Genomic DNA, 24,335 nt, shown 5'->3' with positions numbered 1-24,335 from the left:
ACAGGTATAGGTATATTACAGTTGACCCTTTAACCAATGTGGGGGTTAAAAGCCTCAATCATCCACCCTTCACGCAGTCAAAAATCTGAGTATAACTTGTGACTCCCCTAAAACTCAACTACTAATAGCCTACTGTTGACCTAAAGTCTAACCAATAACATGTGTGTGTGCTCAGTCGTGTCTGACTCTTTATGACCCCATGGACTGTAGCCCCCCAGGCTCCTCATTTCATGGGATTTTCCAGGCAAGAATACTGGAATCATTTGCCATTTCCTTTTCCAGGGGATCTTCCTGACCCAGGTATTGAACCTGTGTCTCTTGGGTCTCCTGCATTGGCAGATGGATTCTTTACCACTGTGCCACCTGGGAAGCCCCTTACCAAGAACATAAACAATATGCTTGATTAACACATATTGTTTATGTTATATGTATTATACACTGTATTCTTACAATAAAGTAGCTAGAGAAAAGGTTATTAAAATCTTAAGGAAAAGACATTTACAGTACTGCACTGCATTTATCAATACTGAAAGTCTGTCATCTGTTATAAAATAAAGAATTCCTCAGTACCTATATTAATATTGTCCTATATGTTATAAAACACTGTAGATGTTACACATCTTATTAACACTAGGTATCAAAACTAAAAAGATGTCAAAGAGAAATTCATGTTTCGTTTAAATTGTCAATTGAAAAAGTTCACATATAAGTGGCCCCCACAGATCAAACCTCATGTCGTCTGAGGGTCAATGGTACTTCTTTTCCCCAAAGGCCCCACCAAGAAGCTTCCCCTACCCACTAAATGATCTGGATTTATTCAGTCAAAAGGCAAATTAATGTAATTCAGTAACATTTATTTTACATAAAACAAATTTTTCAAAGAATACATTTAAAAACCATCCAGATACTGATCGTATTGCATTACAAAAGCTTGAGAGGCACAGTGGAAATATTCAAATAGATTGTGAGGGGTGGAAATGGGGGCCTTCGAACGCTGTTCACGGTATTCCTTAGTCACTTAAAGGCTCTGGGTCCGAGGGTTTTTACCCTGAGGCAGTAGTGCACTTCACTGAGTAGGAATAAATCACATAAAATATATACCTTTGTACAGAAAGTGTTATTGTACTGTCACTTTCAATTAGTTATAAAACTCATTTTGAATTGCACAAAAGTTCTCTTTAAAATCGATAACTCCCAGGAGGCAGGGCTTAGAACCAAGTTATCTGTCTAAATAATTCATTACAAATAATTCAGTTTCCATTTCTCCACAGAGCAAAACAACAACAACAAAAATCTATGAAGAGGTACATTATTCAAATGGGACATTTAAAATTTTTTTCATAGGAAAATAGGTTTACACATTTGTCCCTAGTCAGCTAAAATTATCTCCCTACTTTAAAACAAATCCCAGAATGTCCAAAGATTTAAATCAGAGTACGCGCACCACAGTACAGCGTGGCAGCGTTTACAGGAATTCGTTCCGTGTCTCATTCTACTGCAGTATCAGATTACCAGAAAGGCACGTGGGTACATTCTTCAGAACAGTTTTGGTCTTGAAAAAAAAAAATCACACGTTTATAAGCAGTGATCTCAATCATGTTTAGAAACAAAAATACTAAACAGATTCATTTCCTAATCCAGGTCATACAGAATCCAAGAGATTTCTGCAGGCACTTCACTTCCCGTAGAATTTCTTGTTCAGCAGGTATATGAGAAGGTTTACATTCACTTTGACTTTATCAAACATTTTCATCACAGCTACGCCTTCATACTGCATCTGAAGTAAATCCTGCAATTGCAAGGAACACCAATCACAGCTTCAACTTGATGTTTCCCACATTTAAAACACATTCTAGAAGAATTTGTTGACAAAAATAAGATTCAGTTGACCTAAGGACCTCGGTGGGGACTCTTATACTTCAGTGTGCATCGGAATCAGCTGCTTTCTTAATGAAACACAGGCCAGTTAACACAGATTGCTGGGGTCCACCCCCAGGAACCTCTGATTCTGGAGCTCTGCGGGAGGGCCCAAGAATTGGCATTTTAACAAGTTCCCAAGGGGTGATGATACTGTTAGTTTGGGTGCCATAGTCTGAGAATCACTCATCTCAATGAAAGAAAACAGATTTTTAGAATTGATAAGGACTGTATGAGAGAAAACCAATACCATTAACATTAGATATATAATTAAAAGTTTAATTTTAATTGAAAAACAAGACACAGAGGTGACAGCAAGATGAGGTATATCCTGTAGAAGAGCCAGTGTTTTCTAAAGTGAGAGTCAGACAATTCATTAAGGAACAAAAAGAATATTAGAAACTCCTCTTTATTTTTTTCCCCTCATTCCTTAAGCATTCACATTTTCTGTGTATTTTTTAAAATTAATTTTGAGTAAAGTGCCAAGTGCATGTATACTTTATAAACAAATATGTAGAAATGGGGAGAAATGATCTATTTATTGATGAAAATTGTGAGACTGACATTTGGAGACCAACAGACAAAGCAACTCCTCCTGATCTAGACAGACTACTTGTGTTCCTGTATTCTGTTCCTCAACCTCAAGTAAGTTTATCACTCTGTGTTTCATCACTGCTGTATAAACAAAGAAAAATTAATAAAATTTCCTTCATTTATAAATTAATAACTGGGTCACACCAGTCACACACATGAGACTAAGCAGTAACATTTTATAATAACCAGGACAGGGGCCCTTCCCAAACAGAAGGTATCATTCCTGAACTGCCCTAGGCTCATACCCAGGTCTTGTTTTCCTGCTTCTAGTTCTGAAAACTTCTTGCTTCTTAATGATAATACCTTGTGTCTGCAACGAGCATGGCCACCTGCGGAAGTTGGAATCATCTTTGAGAGAATGTGGGCTCTTGCCAGCTTCCTGCTCCACTTTCTCAATTAGCTCCAACTGCACTCAACTAAAACCCCTCCATTATTTAGAAATGCTTCTGAGATGGAAATGCCACAGGGAAGTGAAGTTCTTTGATCAAGAATGCTTTTGACTATTAAACAGGGGTGGAGGTTCACTTTTCCTTTGGGACAGGCAACATCTGTTAAAGTCTCGTGGAAAAGAACGAAACCAACATGGTTCGGTTGAGAAGGAATCATGTACAGAGGGAAATTAGCTGGGCCCCCCATGTGGGGAACGGAGGAATTCTGATGGAACTCATGGTTGAAGACCAGATTTTAGCCTCAGCTCCACTATTTGCTATAAGATTGCAACAACACATAACCTCGCTGAAGTTGTGTTTTCTTGTGCGTAAATCGGGGCTTGACACTGCCAACTCCACAGGTATGTTACTGGGTAGACGAGATCAAGGAGTCTGTAAACCCTTTATAAGCCACTCTTGTCTGGTCAGGATCAACTGGAATCCTGTGAGACAGGCAGCGGAGCAGAGCGATGCAGGGTTTGGACTCCAGGGGCCCCTTCCATAGCATGCTTTCTGAACCTCAGTTCTTCATCTGGGAAAAGAAGAACGCCAAGGCTGTAGCCCTCCATAAACACCAGCCATTATCTGTATAAGCAGAACCCCTTCACGTACATCACGCTTCCTGTTATGTACATGGCTACAGGATATAATCTTTATGAACCGAGGAAACAGTGGGTTGAAGAAAATCTAGACACATAGAGTTAGAAGGAATCTCCCTTTGTCCTTTTAGAAACAAAGTCCTTGACTCAAACTAAAGACCTGGCCATCATATTTCTCTTTCTTAAAATTCACTTCATACTAGAACTGTCTAAAAGCCATATGTGACAAGATGTCTGACTTTATGTCTGACAATCATTTTATACAGGGCTGGCTCTGTGGGCATTCGATCTGCACACAGTCCCCTGATTAGACAAAGGGCCTTGCACTTAATGTTCTGTTGTTACCATCTTGAAATTCTCACCAATTTTGAGTAAGGAGCTCTGCATTTTCATTTTGCACTGAACCCTGAAAATTATATAACTGGTCCTGACAATATACATGAATGACTGAAAAAATCTGGAGCATATTAGCCATCTGCAGACAGCTAAGGAGTAACATTTGACAATTGTATGTCTAAGTGAAGGGCGTGAACAGCTAATCCTACTATGGAACTTTAACAAAGGAGCAAATGAAGCTGGATGCCTGCACCCACGTTAAAAGGAAGTCCTGTAGAATTCCCAAGGCCTCTCTAAACAGGTGTCTCCTGGTCACTGGTGATTCATCTGTTCAGTAGATGTTGATTGGCCTTGGGGCATTTCCTTCTTGGCAATCCATGATATATCTTTGCTTTAGAGAAGAATCACTAACCAAAGCGCATCACTGCATTCTTTTCTCTTCTTCAATTTAAGTGTTCCATGGAGTGAGTCAAGACGTTCAGTTTAATTTTTAAACAGATACATTTAGTGACATTTAAAATACATTAGAAAACTATTTACTTAAGTATACTTTGCAAAATTACATAATATCTTCAATTTTCTCCAATTTACTCCATTATCTCAGTGTCTTTATCAAACCAGTTAGCTTTTTCTTTCTTTCTTTCTTTCTTTTGTTCTTTAAGCTTACAAGGAATGCCAGACAGAAAAGAAGGGCCCTGGTATTTCACCCCATGGCTTAGGGGTGGGGGTATAACTTCCTTGACCTCAGCCACAGGTCAGGCAGGCAGTGAGCCTAGAACTTACACCACTCCCCATGGTTTATCACGATGACTCATGTAGACGCATGCAGAATACCTGGGAACCATTTTACAAGTAGTCTAAGGGCCCAAGTACATAAGGGTTATTTCCATTTAAAACCTCATACAAAAAAGAAAACTCAGTCACATTGATTGATCAGTTTAAGGATGATCTCTAAGGATCTAAATTGATCCTGTTTTAAGCATTAAGAAGTTGGAGTAGGCAAATGTTTGCTGCAAACACCCTCCACTTTCTTTTTCTTCTTCTTTTGGTGGCACAAACTATTTTCTCAGTTTCAATTCAAGCATATTTGGCTTAATGTGATTCTTATTTTAAAAAACAGCAATAATTCGGACCCAAACCTCACTTTTCTATTTATAGCCATCTGTTTTGCACAATGTTTTCCTTGCTTGTGATCCCAAAGAATTAACAAAGAAATTTAAGAACCTGATATAAAAATAATTCTAGGAAGGAGAAAGAAAAGGAGAAATGAGATCCAGAAAGTTTCAATCCTGGGTATATGTTATCATAGAAATGCAATTTCCTAAGAAAAAGTTTCCAGCCTTTAATCAAGAGCTCTGAATACTGTTGTGTATATTATTCTTTTCTCTAAGTTTCAAAATGAAAACATGGCTTAGAAAAACTCAATGCTATGGTTTACCATTTAAAAGCAGTTTAAGTTCCAATAATTTGAAGAACCATAGCTTTTAAAAAATCAATACTTAGACAGGCAAATAATGGTGGTATTGGTCTACAGCTAAATGCCATTGTTTGTCACGAAGAATGCAAGCAAGGGAAGCCAAGAATGACCCCCTCCTTTATAAAACTCCCCCCAATATGCAGGAATTCCAGCTTACCTGAATATTGAGCTGAACCTTCTCCATCTCAACACCCAGGAATTTTGATCTGACATCGAAGATACCCACATCTTCAGTAGATGAGATATCAAATGTAACATTTTTAAACCTAGTGAAGAAAGGACCATTCACACATGTGGAACTGCACATGTATGGTTAAAGCTGAAATGAATGGAATCCTCGGTCAACCCCCTCCGTGAACAGCCTGCTGGGAAAACCCCAGGTAAGTTACCCCAAGTCTCCCATCATCTTTTCCTGATTTGGCTCACGGGAACTAGGTTTGATGGCTCCTGTGGAAATCTGTAGCCCGTAGAGCACTGGAGTAGGTGCTTTGTTACAAAAGAAAGGCAAAAGATGACCCTAGGTCTTAAAGAGCATAAGATACAGTGGAAATTGTATGAGATTCACAGAACTGTAAGTGTTGACTGTATGGCTGACAGGAGGTTAGTTGTTTAGATGGTTACTTTTATGGCAACTTCAAAGAAGAAGAAGCATTTTCTCTGAGTTGGTCTGAGTCAAAGAGAAGGCAGGATGGAATAAATGGAAGGGAAGCCAGGCCTTGGAGGCAGCAGGAGTTACAGAGGACTGTACGCAGTGAGTCTGGCCTCCCACAAGGGGAAAGGGAGTGATGGAGCATAAGAATCTGGTTCTTGAAACCAAGGGTGCCTGATGTGGCGCCTGGGAGGAGAGTTTCTCCTCCACTTCTAATACACTTCTAATACACTGCTGCTGGAGTGGCTCTGACCCAGGCAAGGCACCCTCTGTGGCTTTCAAATGAGAAAAGTCCTGTGTGTGTGTGTGTTTTTTTAAATATTTATATTTATTTCTTTGGTTGCATAGGGTCTTAGTTGTAGCATGTGGGATCTAGTTCCCTGATCAGGGATTGAACCCAGGCCCCCTGTAACGGGAGTGCAGAGTCTTAGCCACTGGATCCCCAGGGAATTCTCAGAAAGGTCCTGTTTTGCAACTGTAAATAACTCTCACTGAGCAAGACCAAAGGTCAGACTGGTTTTGTGTTTTTTTAATTCAACATACTTGTTTATGCCCAGCTACTCGTCTTCTCCCAATTATGGAAGGGGGGATGCTGGACAATGTGGCAGGAGACATATCCTTGCCTTTTACAAAAGGAACTCATAGAAACAAAAGCTGAATTCTGTGGTCGTTCCGAGGCTTGAAACCCTCTGAGGCTGGGGATGGGGGTGTTTGGCTCTAAGCCTGGGTCCCTACAGGCCCCAGCACAGTGCAAAGTGTCCCAGAGCACTCAGATCGTTACTGCTGAATGAATGAGGGCCCTGGCTCATTCAAAGCCACATCACTCCAGCTCCCTGTTTGCCTTTAACAAAATTCATCTATTTTTTTTTCGGAGCTAGGCAGCAACGGTTTCTATCTTGTCTTCAAACCGAAGGAAATACAAATTGATAGAAATAGTAAACCATTTGCTTTGAAAGCAGCAGAAAATAGCACACTGAGTAAAATGTCAATTTTTTAAATCCCACTTTCTTAAAAAGACAAAGCAAATAATCTACTTTTAAAAGGCCTTTGGAAAGGCAGCCTTGCATTCTCATCGCTATGACTCAGTACTTTTGGAGGGAAAGGCGAGGCTGGCAAAGCCATGGGAAACTCAACCTCTCAATCAGTGCCAGGCCTGGTGGGAAGCCCAGAGATTACAATATGTGTGTTTTCTCCTGTCATCTGAAATCAAGGGGAAGCCCTGATAGACCCAGTGAAGCTTTCTTCAAAGGCCACAGGAAGCTGAATTAATGTGAGTCAGATCTGATGTGCATGATGAGAGGGGGCATGTGTTCTGTGCAGATTCTGGGCGCCACTCACTGGTTTGCCTGAAGATCGTCTATGTCCAGGAGGACACCCTTCTCCTGCAGCTTTGCAGCTGTGTACCGCACTGGCTTCGCCCGCTTCATCCCTCTGGGTTCTCCTTTTCCATCAAGTTTAATTGATCTCCGAGTATTTCTGGCAACATAAGAACAGACCATCTGCCATGAAGGTGGCAAACTCAGATGTTCCTGGCAGTACAGAGGCCAGGAGAGCACACCCCCGTCCACCCCTGGCCTCCAGGTATGGAACCTGGGCAACTTTATATTATGTGATTGTCAGTGACAACCCCTTCCCTGCACAGTGAAATCTCCTACTGAACTGGTTAAGGGAGAGCTATTTTCAATGTGACTCAAGTTTGAATTACAGACGAATATGCTTCATAACACTTGCATTCTGTTGTCTCAGGAGTATTGGACCACACGGCTCCCTTAAGTCACTTTGCAAGTGAGGTGCTGTGAAATGAACTGTGTACACACTCCTAAGGGAAGGGGTCATTAAAAGTGTCTAGTTTAACAAATTTATACAAACACTAGATGGCCATCCCTGTTCCAAGTGCTTTCTAAATACTGCCTCACATTTACAGAATTAACCTTTCCATGTGTTCCAAAATAAATTCCTCTGTTCCACAGTATTCCATTTAGCTCTCATTACAACACGTGTGAGGCTGATACTCCCAAATCCCACTTAAAGATGAGAAAATTGAGACTTCAGAGAACACTGGATTGGTTCAAGATCACACAATGTAAGAGAGAATCCCAATCTATCTCACTTGACTGCAGAGCTTGTAAAATGCCTTGCAGTAGATGCAGTAAATATGTAAAGAAAATCTCTCACAACTTTATTACTACTATATATTAGCTTGACCAACTTTCTTCCTCGCAGGAATAGCATAAAAGTAATTTAAAGGCTGCAAATGAATCAGAACTAGTGGGGTCCAGGTAAATGAGGTTTAAATTTGGTTATATTCCTCCATCAAATCTTCTATGATTAATGAAATTTACTTTTTTGTACAGCACCATTTTTTAATGTCAATTTGACTACAAATATTACATAAAAATAATGAATTACATATTTAAATGGGTAATTAAAATTTAATTAAGATTGACCTTATCTAGCAATAAGAATAATTATGAGCAAAGAATACTCATTAAAATTGGCTATATTGTGGGAAAAAAAACTATGATATGTGTGCTAATGGGTAATAGAGAACTGACAAATTTTGTCTTTTGTGTCAATATGACGTTTAAAAACCAGTAAGCAATTAAAAATCACTAAGTTGCACTGTGCGACAGCAAGTATCTGGCTTTAAACATTATCAAGCATATAAATACTGTTTACTGTAAATATCCCCAAGGGTAGCTTTCTTTTTTTTTTTTAAGTAATAGTGTTTAAAAGACTAAAAAAGAAGGAATAATCAAAGTGCTTCCCCAAGTGTTTAAAGTTACTTTGAAACACAACAGGGTAAAACTAACTTTAATGCCCATGTTTATAGAGAATTAACATGTTTCTAAATTCATTCCTGACTTCTTAGCTCACAATGGCGAATCATAAAATTGAGATTCTAGTTTCTGGTTATGTAATAAATCAAAGTTTGCTACCAGACCCAACTGGAACAGCCCAGGATTGTATATGAATTGATACCTCGTGTAAATCATGACATTACAGAAGAGTATTTGATTTCAACTTACTTTCTTTTTAAGTTGTCTAAACAAGTCTTGATGTAAGTGTCATAATAATTGATTTGCTCTTCAAAAAATGCCGCCTTCTTGTTAAGTGCATTGAGCGTCTGCTGAAGTTTTTCCAGCTCAGCTTTTCGAAGCTTACGATGGATTCTTTGATTTCGAATATCCTAAGGGAAAAAGGAAAGGCCATGGTATGAGATTTAAGCAGGAGTTTGCTTTATAATATTGCCCCTTTGGAACAAGAAGCATATCTAGTACTAAAATCACTCTCTGGGACTGTTACAATAGTTTGGGCTGCCCTGGTGGCACAACAGTAAAGAATCTGCCTGCCAATGCAAGAGAGTCAGGTTAACACCCCTAGAGAAGGAAATGGCAACCAGTCCAATGGGTAGAGGGGTCTGGCGGGCTACAGTCCATGGGATTGCAAAGAGTCAGATCTGACTTAGTGACCAAACAACAATAACAGTTTATTTTAGTCACCTCATTTTAAACTCTCAGCACCCAAATGTTCCCTTTTTACTTTAGAACTGGGAGTGTCCATGTTTTACTTTGAGATGTAAGGTTGATGGAAAAGCGAAGAAGCAATTTTAGAGAAAGTATGCAATTAATCTAAGGAGAACTAGTGTTTTAAAAAGTGTACAAGCAAGACTTTAGCAGGAGACAATTTCTTCAGAATGTTTTGAATTATATATACTTTGGAGAGTGCTTTATCGTGAAAAGTGTTATATTTCATCATTACATTCATTTTCTTTTCTTTCCTTTCTTAGCTATCCTGCCAGGATTGTGGGATCTTAGTTTCCCGACCAGGGATTGAACCCTGGCCCTCAGCAGTGAAAGCTCAGAGTCCTCACCACTGGACCACCAGGGACGCCCCCATTTGTGAAATAAATTTTTTTAAAATATACTTTTTAATCTGAAAAATAGTTTCCAACATTTGCACAAACAACAACTGGGGTCTCAAGACTGACTGAACAAATTCAACATGGATAACTATTAGTTGGATTTAAATAGAGTTCCTAGAACATGAAGTTGATCAAGCTGCTTATGGCTTGAGAGAGACATAGTATGGTTAAACTTACAAACATATAATTCTTTTTTTTTTTTTTTTTTAAATTCTAATTGGTAAATTAAGGAAATGTTTAAGAAAACAGTTTATTATTATTTTTCCTTTGTGGACAAATTAAAAACCATTTCTTTTAACTAAAAATTCATTAAGTAGAATCTTTGAGGGGATGCCTTCATGATAGTTTTTTTCTTTCTTTAAGACAAAAGCCTCAATTTCTCTAATGTACATTCCCTAAGAGAAGTATTTTCCAACCCAGAATTACAGAAAAGGCACCACTTCCCTTGAATCACTCAGGCTGGAAGGAATAACCCTATTGCCAGTAATGGCCATAACTTTCCATGGAAGAATAAAGCTGAGTGCACTTCCCTTTCAGAAGTTAATTCTTTTTTTTCTGATCATGTAACTGTCCTTAACCTCCAGATCCATTTTAGTTTGCATATTTGGACAAAAGAAAACAATGAAAAAAGTTTTTTTTAACCCAAAATATATACTTCCTTATCCTTGGCAAACAGATCTAGCCTCTTTTCCTGTGATGTTTCCTTGCACTAATTTGATATCCTTTTCTCAGGAAGTTTCTCAACTGTAAAAATATGGGATGAGAAAACAGAAACTAACTTTGAAGTCTGAACTGCATTCAGGCTAAACTGACTAGAGACAAATTCTCAGGGACATGGAGGTTTCATCTCAGTGGCAGGTCCTATGGGCAAGAGGATTATATGACAACTTGAGTTATTACTCAAGAGAGAACTCTCCTAGAAGTGTCACTTTTAAACTTAGTAGGTATTGTTTAAAGCAACAGATGAAACTCATCTATTATGCTTCCTAAGCATTGATGTCTGGTATGTTTCAGCTCTTCTGACAATTTAGGGGAGTTGCGCCTGAATGCTCAGCTCAGTGTCCTCAGAATGTCCAACTCTTTGCAGCTGTACAGACTGTAGCCTGCCAAGCTGCTCTGTCCACAGGGGTTTCAAAGTAAGAATACTGGAGCGGGTTGCCATGTCCTCCTCCAGGGGATTTTCCCAACCCAGGGAGTGAATCTGCATCTCCTGCGTTTCCTGCATTGGCAGGCAGATTCTTTACCACTGGGCCACCTGGGAAGCCCCTTAATTGGGGGAGTTGTGGTTATTCTCTGTTAAAAGTCATCAGCTGCTTTGAAACCTTAAAAAATCTGTAATATTGAGGAGGACAGGAACCATATGTATATAACTATGAATCTTTCATGTCACCTACTGAGTCCCAGCGTATGAGCAATGATTAGCACAGACAGAGGATAAGATGGTTGGATGGCATCACCGACTCAATGGACATGGGTTTGGGTAGACTCCAGGAGTTGGTGATGGACAGGGAGGCTGGCGTGCTGCGGTTCATGGGGTCGCAAAGAGTCGGACACGACTGAGTGACTGAACTGAATTGAACTTAACGCAAAGCAGAAAGAATACTCTTCCCCACAACCTTGGCAATCTTATTGAGAATGTCTTGGTATTTGTTTTTGGATGACACGTGTCCAGTCTGTTCCAATGTCCGAAGATTCCTCTGGATTTTCCTCTTTTTCTGCTCTAGGGGCAGCTGTGCATCTTCAACCATAGACCGGCCCTGCTTCATGTCTTCGGGAGTTCTGGAATCTAAAACCGCGCGGTTCACCATGTCTGAGGCATGATCTGTCTCCTGGAAAGGGAACATCAAGATGTTGATTTATCTCTGATGTCCTGATCTCACAGGTTCAGAAGCTGCACAAGGTAAACCAGTATCAAAATGAACGAGGTCCTCAAGCCAAGGTCCGGAGACCAGAATCACATGTTCCCCAGGGGTTTTGTGGCAGGGTCTTTGGGAAGGAATTACTTTGTTTTCCCGAAAAACAGAGCAGTGGTGGCAGGCCTACCCTGAGCAAAATTCTAAATCATTATTTTATGGTTAATGTGATAAGTTATCTTAGTAACAGATGTATTACAAGGGATAACCAGCATTTTATAATTCCCTGGATGGAAGGATTTCAGTATTGGATAGGATAGTCCAGTTGAGAAAATTAAAACTAGATTATCCATTAAAACGTGGCCACGAGAACCCTGAACATCCAGAACCCAGGTGAACGCTCACACACGAGCCATATTTATGGACATTTATAAGCCGTGAAGGCAGTCAGAGACCTTTGTCCTGGTAAAGCAATCATTCCAAACCATGAACTCTGAAAAATGTGCACGGTTTCTTTGAACCAAAGAAATTAAGAGTACGCTAGCACAAAATATGTTTCCAAATAAATGATGAGTAAATGAATGAATCAAAACAGTTTGGATAGTTTGTTTAAAAAAACTATACAAGAGACTAGTGATCTTCACATGTCACCGTACTAGAAAATTGATTGACACAGTAGACAGAGTCTAAGACTATAAGTGTTATCACACACAGGAAAGACAGATCAACCTTAAGGACACAGTAATAGTAAGCCAGGTCAGTAGTTAACAACAACAGTAGCAACCAATGTTGTTGAGCACTTAGTATGTAACAGATATTTTTCTACTCATTTAACATGTTTTAACTGAGTTACTCCTGAATTGGGTACTATTATTATCATTCCCATTTTACAGGTGAGGAAACTGAAGCATAGAAGTATTTCTAGGTGCCTATCCTAACACAGCTGGGAGGTATAAAGCGACATTTGATTTTGGAAGTCCACACTCTTGGTGACTATGCTACATTTGGGGGGAAAGAAAATATTCTTAATAAAATATTAAGAGTTAAAATTCTCATACTCAGTACTATATTTTACCCACTTTGGTTATATATACTTTTATTAAAAACCATGACATAACAATTTCCTCACAACCAATTAAGAATGATTCAGGAAAATCATGTGTAACCCAGCTAAAGTTCCAAAAAGTACAAAAGTACAAAGAGGTAATTTAATTGATAATCTTGTTAGTGTTTGTTTAGGGAGTGGCAATTATTGAAACGAAAGCAATAAAACTGAAATTAATTCAGAACAAACTAAATAATGATACATTTTGAAGGATGCTGATAAAAGTTTAATGCAAGATTGTTATGAAACTTTATTTACACCAGGATAATGGTGCTCTGATCTAATGGACTCAAGATGTTGGCTTCTGAAGCATTTGAAAAACAGTTTTAATGGGTAAGGCACTTGTTCATTTCTTCAAGTCGGCAAAAACACAAAATATGAAAGGTATTTTTCTATATCCTGTTGACCAGAACAATTCCTTAAGTGACTTATCTGCCTATCCACTGCAATGAGTAGTCTTCATTTTTAAGCAGTCCATTTTTTTCCCCTTTGTTCCCTACACTCACTGTTCAAAATTTACCATGAACATTCAGAGGCTCTGAAATACCCAGAACTAATCTTCTAGTCTAGGATAAGATTATTTAGTATACATTCAGTGCCGTATTTTCCTATTTCATTTCCGTTGATATTCCATGGATTTTCTATATAATTGAAGTCAGTTCACTGAAATTTTTACTTCCAAACTGTGTCAGATAGTTTCTCTGAGATAACAGCAAACATTTGGCACAAAGATTTGTTACTAAAATCAACACGTATCTAAGGTACTTATTATTTACACTCTAAAGGCCAATTACCTGTTTTGCACTTGCTGGTGTCTCTAAGATTTCTGTCAGTGTGCTTCCTGGTTGGTTCCGGATCACATCAATGATCAGTTTTTTGGTCCTTACAAAATAGAGAAAGGAGAGACAGGCTTTCAGACAGCAGTCTTGATGCACAAAAATCTGTTTCTCCTGAGGCAGTGCAAAGATGAAGCTTCAAAGAGAATCCTTAAAAATGGAAGCATCTCGCAGAACTTCAGGATGTCTGCTTTAAGGCTCCCCAAAGTTCATGAATGCTTGATAATCAAAGTCTGGGTTTTACACGCTTGAGACCGTCGGATTATAGGGGCTTCCCAGGTGGTGCTAGTGGTAAGGAACCTGTCTGACAATGCAGGAGACATTAAGAGACCCAGGTTCGATCCCTGGGTGGGGAAGATCCTCTGGAGGAGGGCATGGCAACCCACTACAGTATTTTTGCCCGGAAGTCCCATGGAGAGAGGAGCCTGGTGGGCTGTGGCCCACAGGCTCACTCAGAGTTGGACACGTCAGATTACAATGTCAGCATCCTGGGCACAAGGGTGTCATAATTACTCTCTCGTTTTCAATTTCATCTGCGCTTTTGGGCCATGCTGTGGCAGACGGTGGGATCTTAACTCCCCAACCAGGGATGGAGCCCGCGGCCCCAGCAGAGTAAGCTCGGAGTCTCAACCACCCGAACCGTCAGGGAAGTGCCCCCTTTCTTCTTTTCAGACTGAGACTACTTTCTGATGACCAGGAGGAACAACTGGGCTCATCACTCTGGAAGGAGCAAGAATAATATCTAATGTCCTGACTTTAATAACATTTAAACTTCTGAGCCTGTTGAAAACATGATAAGCTACGGCAGCTAGACCAGCTGTTACTGTTGATGCTCTAAGAATGTTACGAAACACTGTGAAGGCCAGTGGGAGTGCAAGTCCCGTGTGGGCTGTGAAGGCTCTGGCTGCCGGATGACACAGCAGCCTGGAGGAGGGGTGGTTGGGAACTCGGATCTGGTGGTGGGACTAACCCATTGGTGAGGGTCCCTGGCCTCAGGTGGGAGAGAACAAGAGAGATGCTCCGTAACAAGAGCTGGAAAACCACTCTGTCAGTGCCAAAACTATGTATTTTTTCATATGTGTTCTTTAGGACAATCAGCCATCCTTTCCTAATTAAAGATCAGGTTATGTAACTATGTACTAAGGCTTTAATGTAAAAGGTAAATGGTCAAGTATGCTCCCTTTTACATAAGTAGGAACATTATTGGACAGTGTCCCTTCAAAAAAAAAAAAAAAACGGAACATAAACAGAAGTCGCCTTAAATTACAAACAGGTCTAACCAACATCTGAAGTTTCATTCTTGTTGCATTGAACCTCAGTTCCTCTCTCAAGGCATACATGGTATCACAGGATGATGAATTTCTTCCTCAACTACAGCAGGAAACATTCATACGGCATGAAAATTGGAAAAGGAAAAGAAAACATCATTCATGTTTTGAGTTCCCAAGGCGGGGGACTGCTCCCAAAGGACAAGAGGAAACTCTCAAAGGAAACTGCAGATATATTATTCTTGCAAATAGGATAAAATCCAACAAGCCATCTGTAACCATTATTCTTCTCCTTTCTTATTTAAGTCTGTATGAGAAGAATGATCACAACCATTTCCTCTGGCCCATGAGCTTTCACCGCCGGGGATTTTCAAGCTGTCTGGGAATGCACAGAGAAATGTTGCCCTAGAGTCAGAGGTGGACATACAGCTCATTCCAGCCATGTGCGAGACAACCCTGCTCCTGAGAGCCATGAATCTGTCATCTCCCTCCCCACTCAACTCCCCCCTCCAGTCATCATTATAAATATCTTAAGTGGAAACATCCGGTTAGAAATAAAAGCTCTGGGTGATTTTAAAAAATGTTAACACTTATTTGAAATAATATTCTAGGAACGACTGATGATATATGATTCCGGGAAACTCTTTGGAGAAGCTATCTGAGGACCAGCATGACCAGGGTCACTCAAGTGTGCCCTCGTCGGGACAGAGAATGTTTATCTGCTTGGGAGTGCCCGGAGGACAAACTGCACACAGCCTTTCTCTTGAAACTCTATTTTACATCAGGCTTCCACTGGAATCTATTCCCAAAGTTTCACCCCAGACTTCTTAAATGTAAATAACTGTCCAGTTTCATGACAGGGAAATCACTACCTTGCCTTGCATAATGGTTAAAGACACTGGAGTCAGACAGATCTAAGGTCGAACCAAGTGTGTGGACTTGTGCAAATGATAAAGTCCTTGGAGGTGTTTTTTCTTTTTTTTCCTTCCTATTCACATAATGGAAATCTCTCAGGACTGAAAGAAAGATGCATGTACATCCCCTCCTTAGAGTCTGACGTGTAGTCAGCATTTGCGTGGTCACTAAAGCACCACCTGCTGCCCACGATGACAGCCACTGGTCATAGGTGGCCAGTGGGCACTTGAGACATGGCTGGTCCAAACTGAGATATGCAGTAAGTGCAAAACACACACCAGATGTGGAAGGCTCAGGATGAAAATGGAATGTGTCATGTTGCTGTCATTCAGTCGCTCAGTCTGGTGGCATACCAGGCTTCCCTGTCCTTCACTATCTCCCAGAATTTGCTAAAACTCATGTCCATGTTTGGAAGGCTCATTATGAAAAAAAGGAATGTGTCATATACCACTAATAACTTTTTATACTGACTCCATATTGAAATAACAATATTTTGGATATATTGGGGTAAATTAGCATATTAGAATTAACTTCACCTATTCCTTTTTAAAATATGGCTTCCAGAAAATGTAAAAGTACCCGTGTGGCTCACATTAAACCTCTCTGAGATGCAAAGCACTGGAGCAGCCCATTCCTGGACACGAAGCCCACTCAGAGAGGCCTGCCTTCCAGTGCGGTCCACTCATAGGACCCAGTGAGTCACAGGATGTCAGTGCTGAGGGGGACCTTTGGGCAACAGTCCAATCCCTGGTTTTACAAATGAGTCAGCTAAGCCCTAAGCAGCTCCATTGTTATAGAAGCTCACATTCTATTTCCTAGAGTTGCAGGGAACAAGCTGAACTCCCTTTCCTCCTCATCAGCCCCGCACCAACCTGCAGAGGCTGCCAGGACTGTCTTCTTCCCCTCTGCTACCACTTCTCTTTTTCCCAAACGAAACCCCTCAGTTCCTTAAGCCTCTTCACAACAGGAGTTAGAGAGTTTCTAGTCCTGCTCACATTTCAGTCAGACAATGAATTTATGCCACATTCCCCCACCACCACCTTAATGCAAACATAATATGCTAGATATGGTCTGACCAGCATGAATCAACTGGTTAACGTTTTGGTCCCACGGATGTTCAAACAATAGGTGAGACAAGCCGATCAAATCAAGGACTCTGCCATCTTCCCTGAATGAGTAAAGTTAAGAAAAAATGCAATACACCAGGGAGTTTATTTGTCACAGCTCCACTCAAATCCCACGGTCAATAAACGGGAGTGTACGGTGCTTGTAAATGGGTGTGGTCCCTTAGGTTGGACCACTGCCTTCGAAGGGCGTCTGTCATTACCCCTGGTCAGGACCAGTCCTGAGCCTCCCCGTCTGCCGCCTGCCTTACAATGTGCCCAGGGCTGAGAAGGAATTGGTGTTGATGGAAGGTAAAAATCATGTGATTACACATTTTTATCACCAGGCTTCAAATATCCCCTTAGCCACTTAACTGCTCGTGCCAGTTTGGACCAAAACCAAGGAAGTCTTTCAGCTGGATGACAGATGCCTAAAGTGAAGTATGTGATAGGAAAAAAATTCTCAAGCGATAACAAGCACTCAGGCAGTTAAGTATGAGTAAAAGCCACAAATAATGCTTTCTACTTATACACGTGTACTTCCATAGCAACACGAGCTTAATAAAGGCCAAAAGGATCACATGCTTTAAGTTAAACCAAAAGTTATAATAAGAGGGATTTACAACTGTATAGTTCTATATAATTTATAAGGTGTCGTTGTGTGACCTCATTCACTCATCAGAGCTCTCCAGTCCCCATCTTCCCTCCTCCCCATTTAATGGATAAAGGAAACAAATACTTCGGTGATTTGATCAGAGTCCAACTGCTAATGTGTGAGATTGGGGCTGTAACCCCGGGTCTTCCTAGGCCTCCCCAACCAGGCTTTTTCGTTTGTTCTTTTAATACCACCATGCTTGGTAGTGAGGTGGTGCAGTGGTGAAGAATCTGCCTGCCAGTTCAGGATACTCAAGAGACTCGGGTTCCATCCCTGGGTCGGGATGATTCCCTGGAGGAGGAAACGGCAACTCACTTCAATATTTTTGCCCAATAAAATCCCATGGACAGAGGAGCCCGGTTGCAAAGAGCTGGACAAAACTGAGTGACTGAGCACATGCTTGGTAATATCTTCAAAATGGCAATATCCCAGACTGACACTGCAGGCAGATTCTTTATGAGCTACCAGAGAAGCCTATTTTAAAGTGTACATTAACGGAATAGCAATGGCCTGTGATATAAAGCATGTCAGTGACTAGATACTTGCTTCCCATTATTTTAGAATTTAATTTCCTCACCTCAAAGATAAAGACTGAGATACAGTCTCCAAGCCCCCCATCAATGACACCTTTTATAATTATCTGTTAGTAACAGGATTTTGAAATATATACTTAAGGCATAATGTATTTGGAAGTAAGGCTGGCTTCACATCATGGCGTGAACTCTACCGACTGTTTTGAGCAACACCCAAATTCCACTTCTGAAGAAGGCTAGTTGGTCAGTCTTGAAGTTGTTATCCACAACGAGCACTGGCTGTTTAGTGAAGGGCTCCGCCAAGACTAGGATCTCAAAGTATGCCCGGAGGAAGGCTTTCAAGACCCTAGAGGCCAGTGAATGCAGTAAATTATTGAATCTATTAAAAACACTGGCCCAATGGCCTTTTTTATATAAATGGAAAAGTTGATCTGACAGTTCCAAGGAATCCCAGGCAGCCAAAAGAATCTTGAAAAAGAACAAGTTGCAGGATTCATACTTTACAATTTCAAAACTTACTACAAAGCTACAGTGATAAATGTAGTGTGGTACTAGCATAAGGACAGACATATAGATCAATGGAATAGAATTCAGAGTCTAGAAAAACCGTACATGCATGGTGGATCGGCTGTTGACAAGGGTCTAGACCATTTAATGGAGAAAGACTAGTCTTTTTAAGGAATAATGGTGGAAAACTGGACATCCACATGCAAAAGAATATTTGGGATCCTACCTTCCACCATACACAAAAATTCACTCAAAAGGGATCATAGCTGTAAAAGCTGAAACTATGGAACACTTAGAAAAAAAACGTAGAAGTAAATCTTCATGATCTTGGATTGGGCAATGAATTCTCATATGTGACACCAAAAGCCCAATAAACAGCAAAAAATAGATAAACTGCACTTCATTAAGTTAAACAACTTCTTCTACAGAAAAGGATCGTACTAAGAGAATAAAAAAGACAACTCCCAGAAGGGGGGAAATGTTTTCAAATCATATATATGATAGGGATTTACTATCCAGAACATTTAAGAACTCTCACAACTCTGCAACACAAAGGTAAAAATTCAGCTTAAAAATGGGCAAAAGACTTTAACGGACATTCCTACAAAGAAGATATAGAAATGACTGATAAGCACATGGCAAGATGCTAAACATTACTAATCATTAGGGAAATGCAAGTCAAAACCACAATGAGATACTACTTCATGCCCACTAGGATGGCTATAACAACAAAACAAAACAGAAAATACATTTTGGTGAATTATGGAAAAACTGAAACCTTCATACCTTGTTGGTGAGAAAAAAGTCTGGCAGTTCCTCAAAACAGAGTTACCATATGACCTAGCAATTCCACTGCTAAGTATACACCCCAAAGAACTGAAAATAAGTTTGAATACAAAGTTGTATATAAATGTTTGCGGTAGTACTATTCACTACAGCCAAAATGTAACAACCACCCAAATGTCCGTGATAACAATGGCATATCCATACAATGGAATAGTATTCAGCCAAAACCACGCTCAATGAAGGAAGCCAGACGCAAAAGGCCGCATCTTGTATAATTCCAATTATACGAAATTTCCAGAATAGGCAAGTTTGTGGAGACAGAAAACAGATTAGTGATTTCCAGGACTGGGGAGCAGGGTCTGAAAAGGTGCCCCGGAGATGACTATTTAAAGTAGGGGGTTACTTTGGGGGTGATGACAATATTCTGGAGCTAGATAGTAGCGAAGCTTGCACAACATTCTGGATGTATTAAGCGCCACCAAGTTGTACATTTAAAAGGTTAGAATGGGGACTTCCCTGGTTGTCCAGTGGCTAAGAGTCCACGCTCCCAAGGCACGGGGCACAGGTTCATCCCTGGCCAGGGAGCTAGGTCCCACAACCAAAGACCTCGCACGCCACCATGAAGACAGAGGATGCCACGCGCCGCAACGAAGAGCTGGGGCAGCCACATAAAAACTAATACTTTTGGAAAGAAATGTTAGAACGGGTAAAGCAACCCCACTCCAATAAAAATTAATTTTAAAAAAGGTTAGGATGGTAACTTTTACGTTGTATTTTACCACGAAATGCAAAAGTAAATACATGAAACCGCTGGCTGGGGACTAAAGAGTAGACAGTACTTGTGTCCGTCCACCGTGGGGGAGACGGGCCAGGGGGACCCACACAGGGGCTGAGAAGGCTGAAGAACGCACCAGGCCTTCCTGGCCAGGATGTACCGCTCCCAACAGGGCTGACTTCCATGGTTTCGCTTTCAAAATGTGAATTCCCCAAATTCACAGAGATGTGGAGACTCGTAAATATACCTGATGTTCAGGCTGTCTGATATTTGAGACCATCCCAGTCATGATCTTCCGTTCATTAATGCCGGCATTTGAGCTGACTGCATTTAGAAAATGGAGTTCTAATACCAGACAAAACTAATTATGAAAAAATTTCTTCCTCTTACTTCTAAAAGACAAAGCTTATGAGATCATAGGATAACGGGCCCGATTGAATTTACATGGTGGAACCACAGCAGCTGTGTCTCCAGTTACCTCTGCAATTGGCACATGCTCCGAGGGGCCCAGGGAGCAGCCTCCACAGTTTTCTCCCTTTTTGCTCTGCTGCCCTGTCGTAAGTTGCCTCCCTGCAAGTGCAATCTGACTTGGTCGCCGGTAGTTGAAAGCAACTGCCTTCAACTCTAATGAGGCCAAGGTTGTGCAAGAGTCCTGCATCTGTCCTGGGTCCTGCAGAAGAGCAGTGCTATCCATCGCACTGCAGACCCCTGAAGGCAGGTACTCTTAAAGGACCTGCTCACCCCTGGGTCCTCAACTTCAAGCCCAGTGCCAGTGACACAGGCTGAAACTCAAGTATTTGGCTATCTAAACGACCAGAGCCTTAGAGATAACTGGAGCACAAAATAAGCAAGCCTAGTAGAAGCAGGACATATGCAGGTACTTAGCACACTGGGTTAAGCATTTGGTGGGTTTTTTTTTTGCCATTTTCATGGGATTGAATATCTGGAAAAAATCAACCAGAAATGAGTGCTGTCTGAGGCCTGTCAGTGGCAGAAGAGAAAGCTCCTTCTGCCAATGAAAACAACCTCAGAACTCAGGACATGTAACTCGGGAGTCACGTGTAAAGTATTATTTAAATGTTTATTTCCTTTTGCCCCCATTTCCCACTTCCATTTTCTACCTCACCCCAATGTACAACTGTTCTAATGTGCTAATACGAATCCATTTGGTTCTATTAGTTCTTAAAAACTGTACGTTGGGTGAGCCCCTGGTTTTGGCTTATGACATTTCAGTTCATGGTGATGGACCAGTCTCTCTTATTCTGAATATAAAGGACTGATGTACAATGTCTTCGAGGCCTTGACAGAGAAAGTACAGTATTGAGGGTATGAAAACTTCATGTGAAATCTTCAAGGACAGGGAGTTGACTATAAAGTCAAAGTCGGTCAAGTTACCTAGGCTTAGTTTAATAGAAAAGATGTCTAATAAGTCAGAGAACAGCCTTATGTCTTACTGTGTGTGACTTTTATGTTACTGTTTTCTACCAGAAAATAAATTAGGTAGAAGGTATTTCCCTGAACTTCCTTGTTCTTTTGACCACTGGAACAGTCATTTCCTTTCAGCTACCTGAGGACTTTCATAGGCTGAATTAATCATTTCTTAAAGGGAAGGAATCAAATTACTACAAGGAAAACTAAAAAACAAGATAAGCTTTAGAAAGTAGTATAATATTTAGGTCTCTCAAATTATAAAGAATCTATTATTCCTGGTTAGATTTTTGATGGATAAACACACTGTTTTTCAATATTTGGGCTTCCTTGGTGGCTCAGTGGCAAAGAATCCGCCTCCAGTGAAGAGATGTGGAGATTCCCTGGAGAACGAAATGGCTCTCCACTCCAGGATTTTTGCCTGGGAAATCCCATGGATGGAGAAGCCTGGTGGGCTACAGTTCCTGGGGTTGCAAAAGAATTGGATACAACTCAGCGACTAAAACAACAAACAACAACATTTCAATGTTTAAAAATGACTTGAAAATTTAGTCTAATTTGAATTTGCACGGTTTAAGATGCATAATTGGGACTTCCTTGGTGGTCCAGTGGTTTAGAAAAAGTGAAAGTGTTAGTCGTTCAGTCGTGTCTGACTCTTTGTGACTCCATGGACTGTAGCGTGCCGGGCTTCTCTGTCCATGGGATTCTCCAGGCCAGAATGCTGAAGTGGGGAGCCACTCCCTTCTCTAGGGGATCTTCCCGACCCAGGGATAGAACACTGGTCCCCTGCATTGCAAGCAGATTCTTTACTATCTGAGCCACCATAGAAGCCCAGTGGTTAAGAATCTGCCTGCCAGTGCAGGGGACACCGGTTTGATCCCTGGTCCAGAAGATCTCACAGGCCATAGGGCAACTCAGTCCAAGCGCCATAACTACTGATCCCAGACTCCAGAGCCCACGATCTGCAGCTACTGAAGCCTGCGTGCCTAGAGCCTGTGCTCTGCGACAAGAGAAGCCACCGCAGTGAGAAGCCTGTGCTCTGCAACCAGAGAATGCCTCTGCATAACAATGAAGACCCAGTGCAGCCAGAGATATGTAAATAAGTGAAATTTTTTAAAAAAGATGAGAAAATGGAAAGCCCCAAACTTACTTGATCATGAGGCTTTGGCCATCTATAGCTTCACCATCTCCTATGTCGTACTTGCTGGTCAGGTAAAGGGAAATCTCAGTCTTGGAGAGTTGATTTAGTGTGTTTACCTTGTCAGGGTCATTAGGGTCAACAGCTCCTTCCCCTGCAGAAGAAAGCACTGTTATTTTCCAATTCATGATTGTCACAGTGGCATCAACAATGTAAGACAAAGGTTCTGTAGGAAACATGGGGCTGGGTGGTAGAGCAGGCGGTGGTCCTCAGAGAAAACCACATTCCACTATCCTTACAGTGGCTTTTAAAAATCTTTGAATTAAACATTAAAATAGCACGGGACACTGATATTCAAAATTTGAAAAAATTACTGAAAGAGAACTGTCAATAAAAGATATCATTGGGAAAAATAACAAGGAACTTTTAGTAAATTTTGCTCTTTTTCTTTATGATTGACAAATCCTTTTTGACATATATAGAGCTTCAAGAATACTAAATTGTTTTATAATTGAGCATATTAAGAAGTACAGAATCCTTCATGTAGAATGGGGCTAGTGTAGCGATAATCCTTTAAACAAACCTGCATATTAAATAAATAAGATTTTTTGATCTAGGATAGGAAAACCAACCAACCATCGAACCAACCAACCAAATGCAAACCAGAGGGAAGACGCCCTTACCAAGAAAAGATTCCACATTAGGCACCTCCTCCAGCAGCTCCAGCAGTTCATTCAGTAAGTCGTTTTTTTCAGGTGCAATCGCATCTTGGTGCTCCAGCAAGAGCTTTACATAGAAAGCAACACACATACAAAGATACAAGTAAATTCCCAAAGGCTACCGTATTTACATAGTTCTCTTCCTGATTTTTCATGATAACTTTCTTCTGATATTGCTTGAATCTTAAATGCAAGTCTGACATTTGTTAAAATTAGAGACCACAGAGAAACACAGTTTGTATTTTATCTTAGAGGCAAGTGCATATTCTTTATCAAGAAACTGCAGTTTTTATGAAAGGTGTTCATAAACACTCTTTCAGCAAAATCTTGCAAAATCTGTCAAGAGGCAGTCTCCTTCCATCTAAACCCTGTGCTTCTTCCACATTTATATAAAAGGTCAAAGTTGAGGGATAAATTTTAGGAGTCTGGGATTAACATACACACACTACTATATATAAAATAGATAACCAACAAGGACCTACTGTATAGCATAAGGAACTATACTCAATATTTTGTAATAACCTATAAGGGAAAAGAATCTGAAAGAGTGTATATATGTGTGCATACATATTAGTTAGTTCAGTTAGTTCAGTCGCTCAGTCGTGTCCGACTCTTTGTGACCCCATGAATCGCAGCACGCCAGACCTCCCTGTCCATCACCAACTCCTGGAGTTCACTCAAACTCACGTCCATTGAGTCGGTGATGCCATTCAACCATCTCATCCTCTGTCGTCCCCTTCTCTCCCCCAATCCCTCCCAGCATCAGAGTCTTTTCCAATGAGTCAACTC

General features: G+C 40.7%; 1 protein-coding gene across 1 annotated transcript in view; it reads right to left on the bottom strand.

Moving 5' to 3' along the window:
- Positions 1-833: 833 nt before the first annotated feature.
- The window catches only part of IQGAP2 (IQ motif containing GTPase activating protein 2), a 330,456-nt gene continuing 306,954 nt past the window's right edge, over positions 834-24,335 (bottom strand). The window contains exons 29-36 of the mRNA XM_010847615.1: positions 23,511-23,613; positions 22,840-22,981; positions 13,678-13,765; positions 11,542-11,754; positions 9,030-9,190; positions 7,339-7,476; positions 5,509-5,617; positions 834-1,789 (exon numbers count right to left, since the gene is read on the bottom strand). Coding sequence (XP_010845917.1) covers positions 1,676-1,789; positions 5,509-5,617; positions 7,339-7,476; positions 9,030-9,190; positions 11,542-11,754; positions 13,678-13,765; positions 22,840-22,981; positions 23,511-23,613 — 1,068 coding nt within the window. The 3' untranslated portion in view covers positions 834-1,675. The remainder of the gene's footprint in view (positions 1,790-5,508; positions 5,618-7,338; positions 7,477-9,029; positions 9,191-11,541; positions 11,755-13,677; positions 13,766-22,839; positions 22,982-23,510; positions 23,614-24,335) is intronic.

This window comes from Bison bison, unplaced genomic scaffold (assembly GCF_000754665.1).
Source record: "Bison bison bison isolate TAMUID 2011002044 unplaced genomic scaffold, Bison_UMD1.0 scf7180017864252, whole genome shotgun sequence".
Lineage (NCBI taxonomy): Eukaryota > Metazoa > Chordata > Mammalia > Artiodactyla > Bovidae > Bison > Bison bison.
This window is presented reverse-complemented; position numbering and strand designations above follow the sequence as displayed.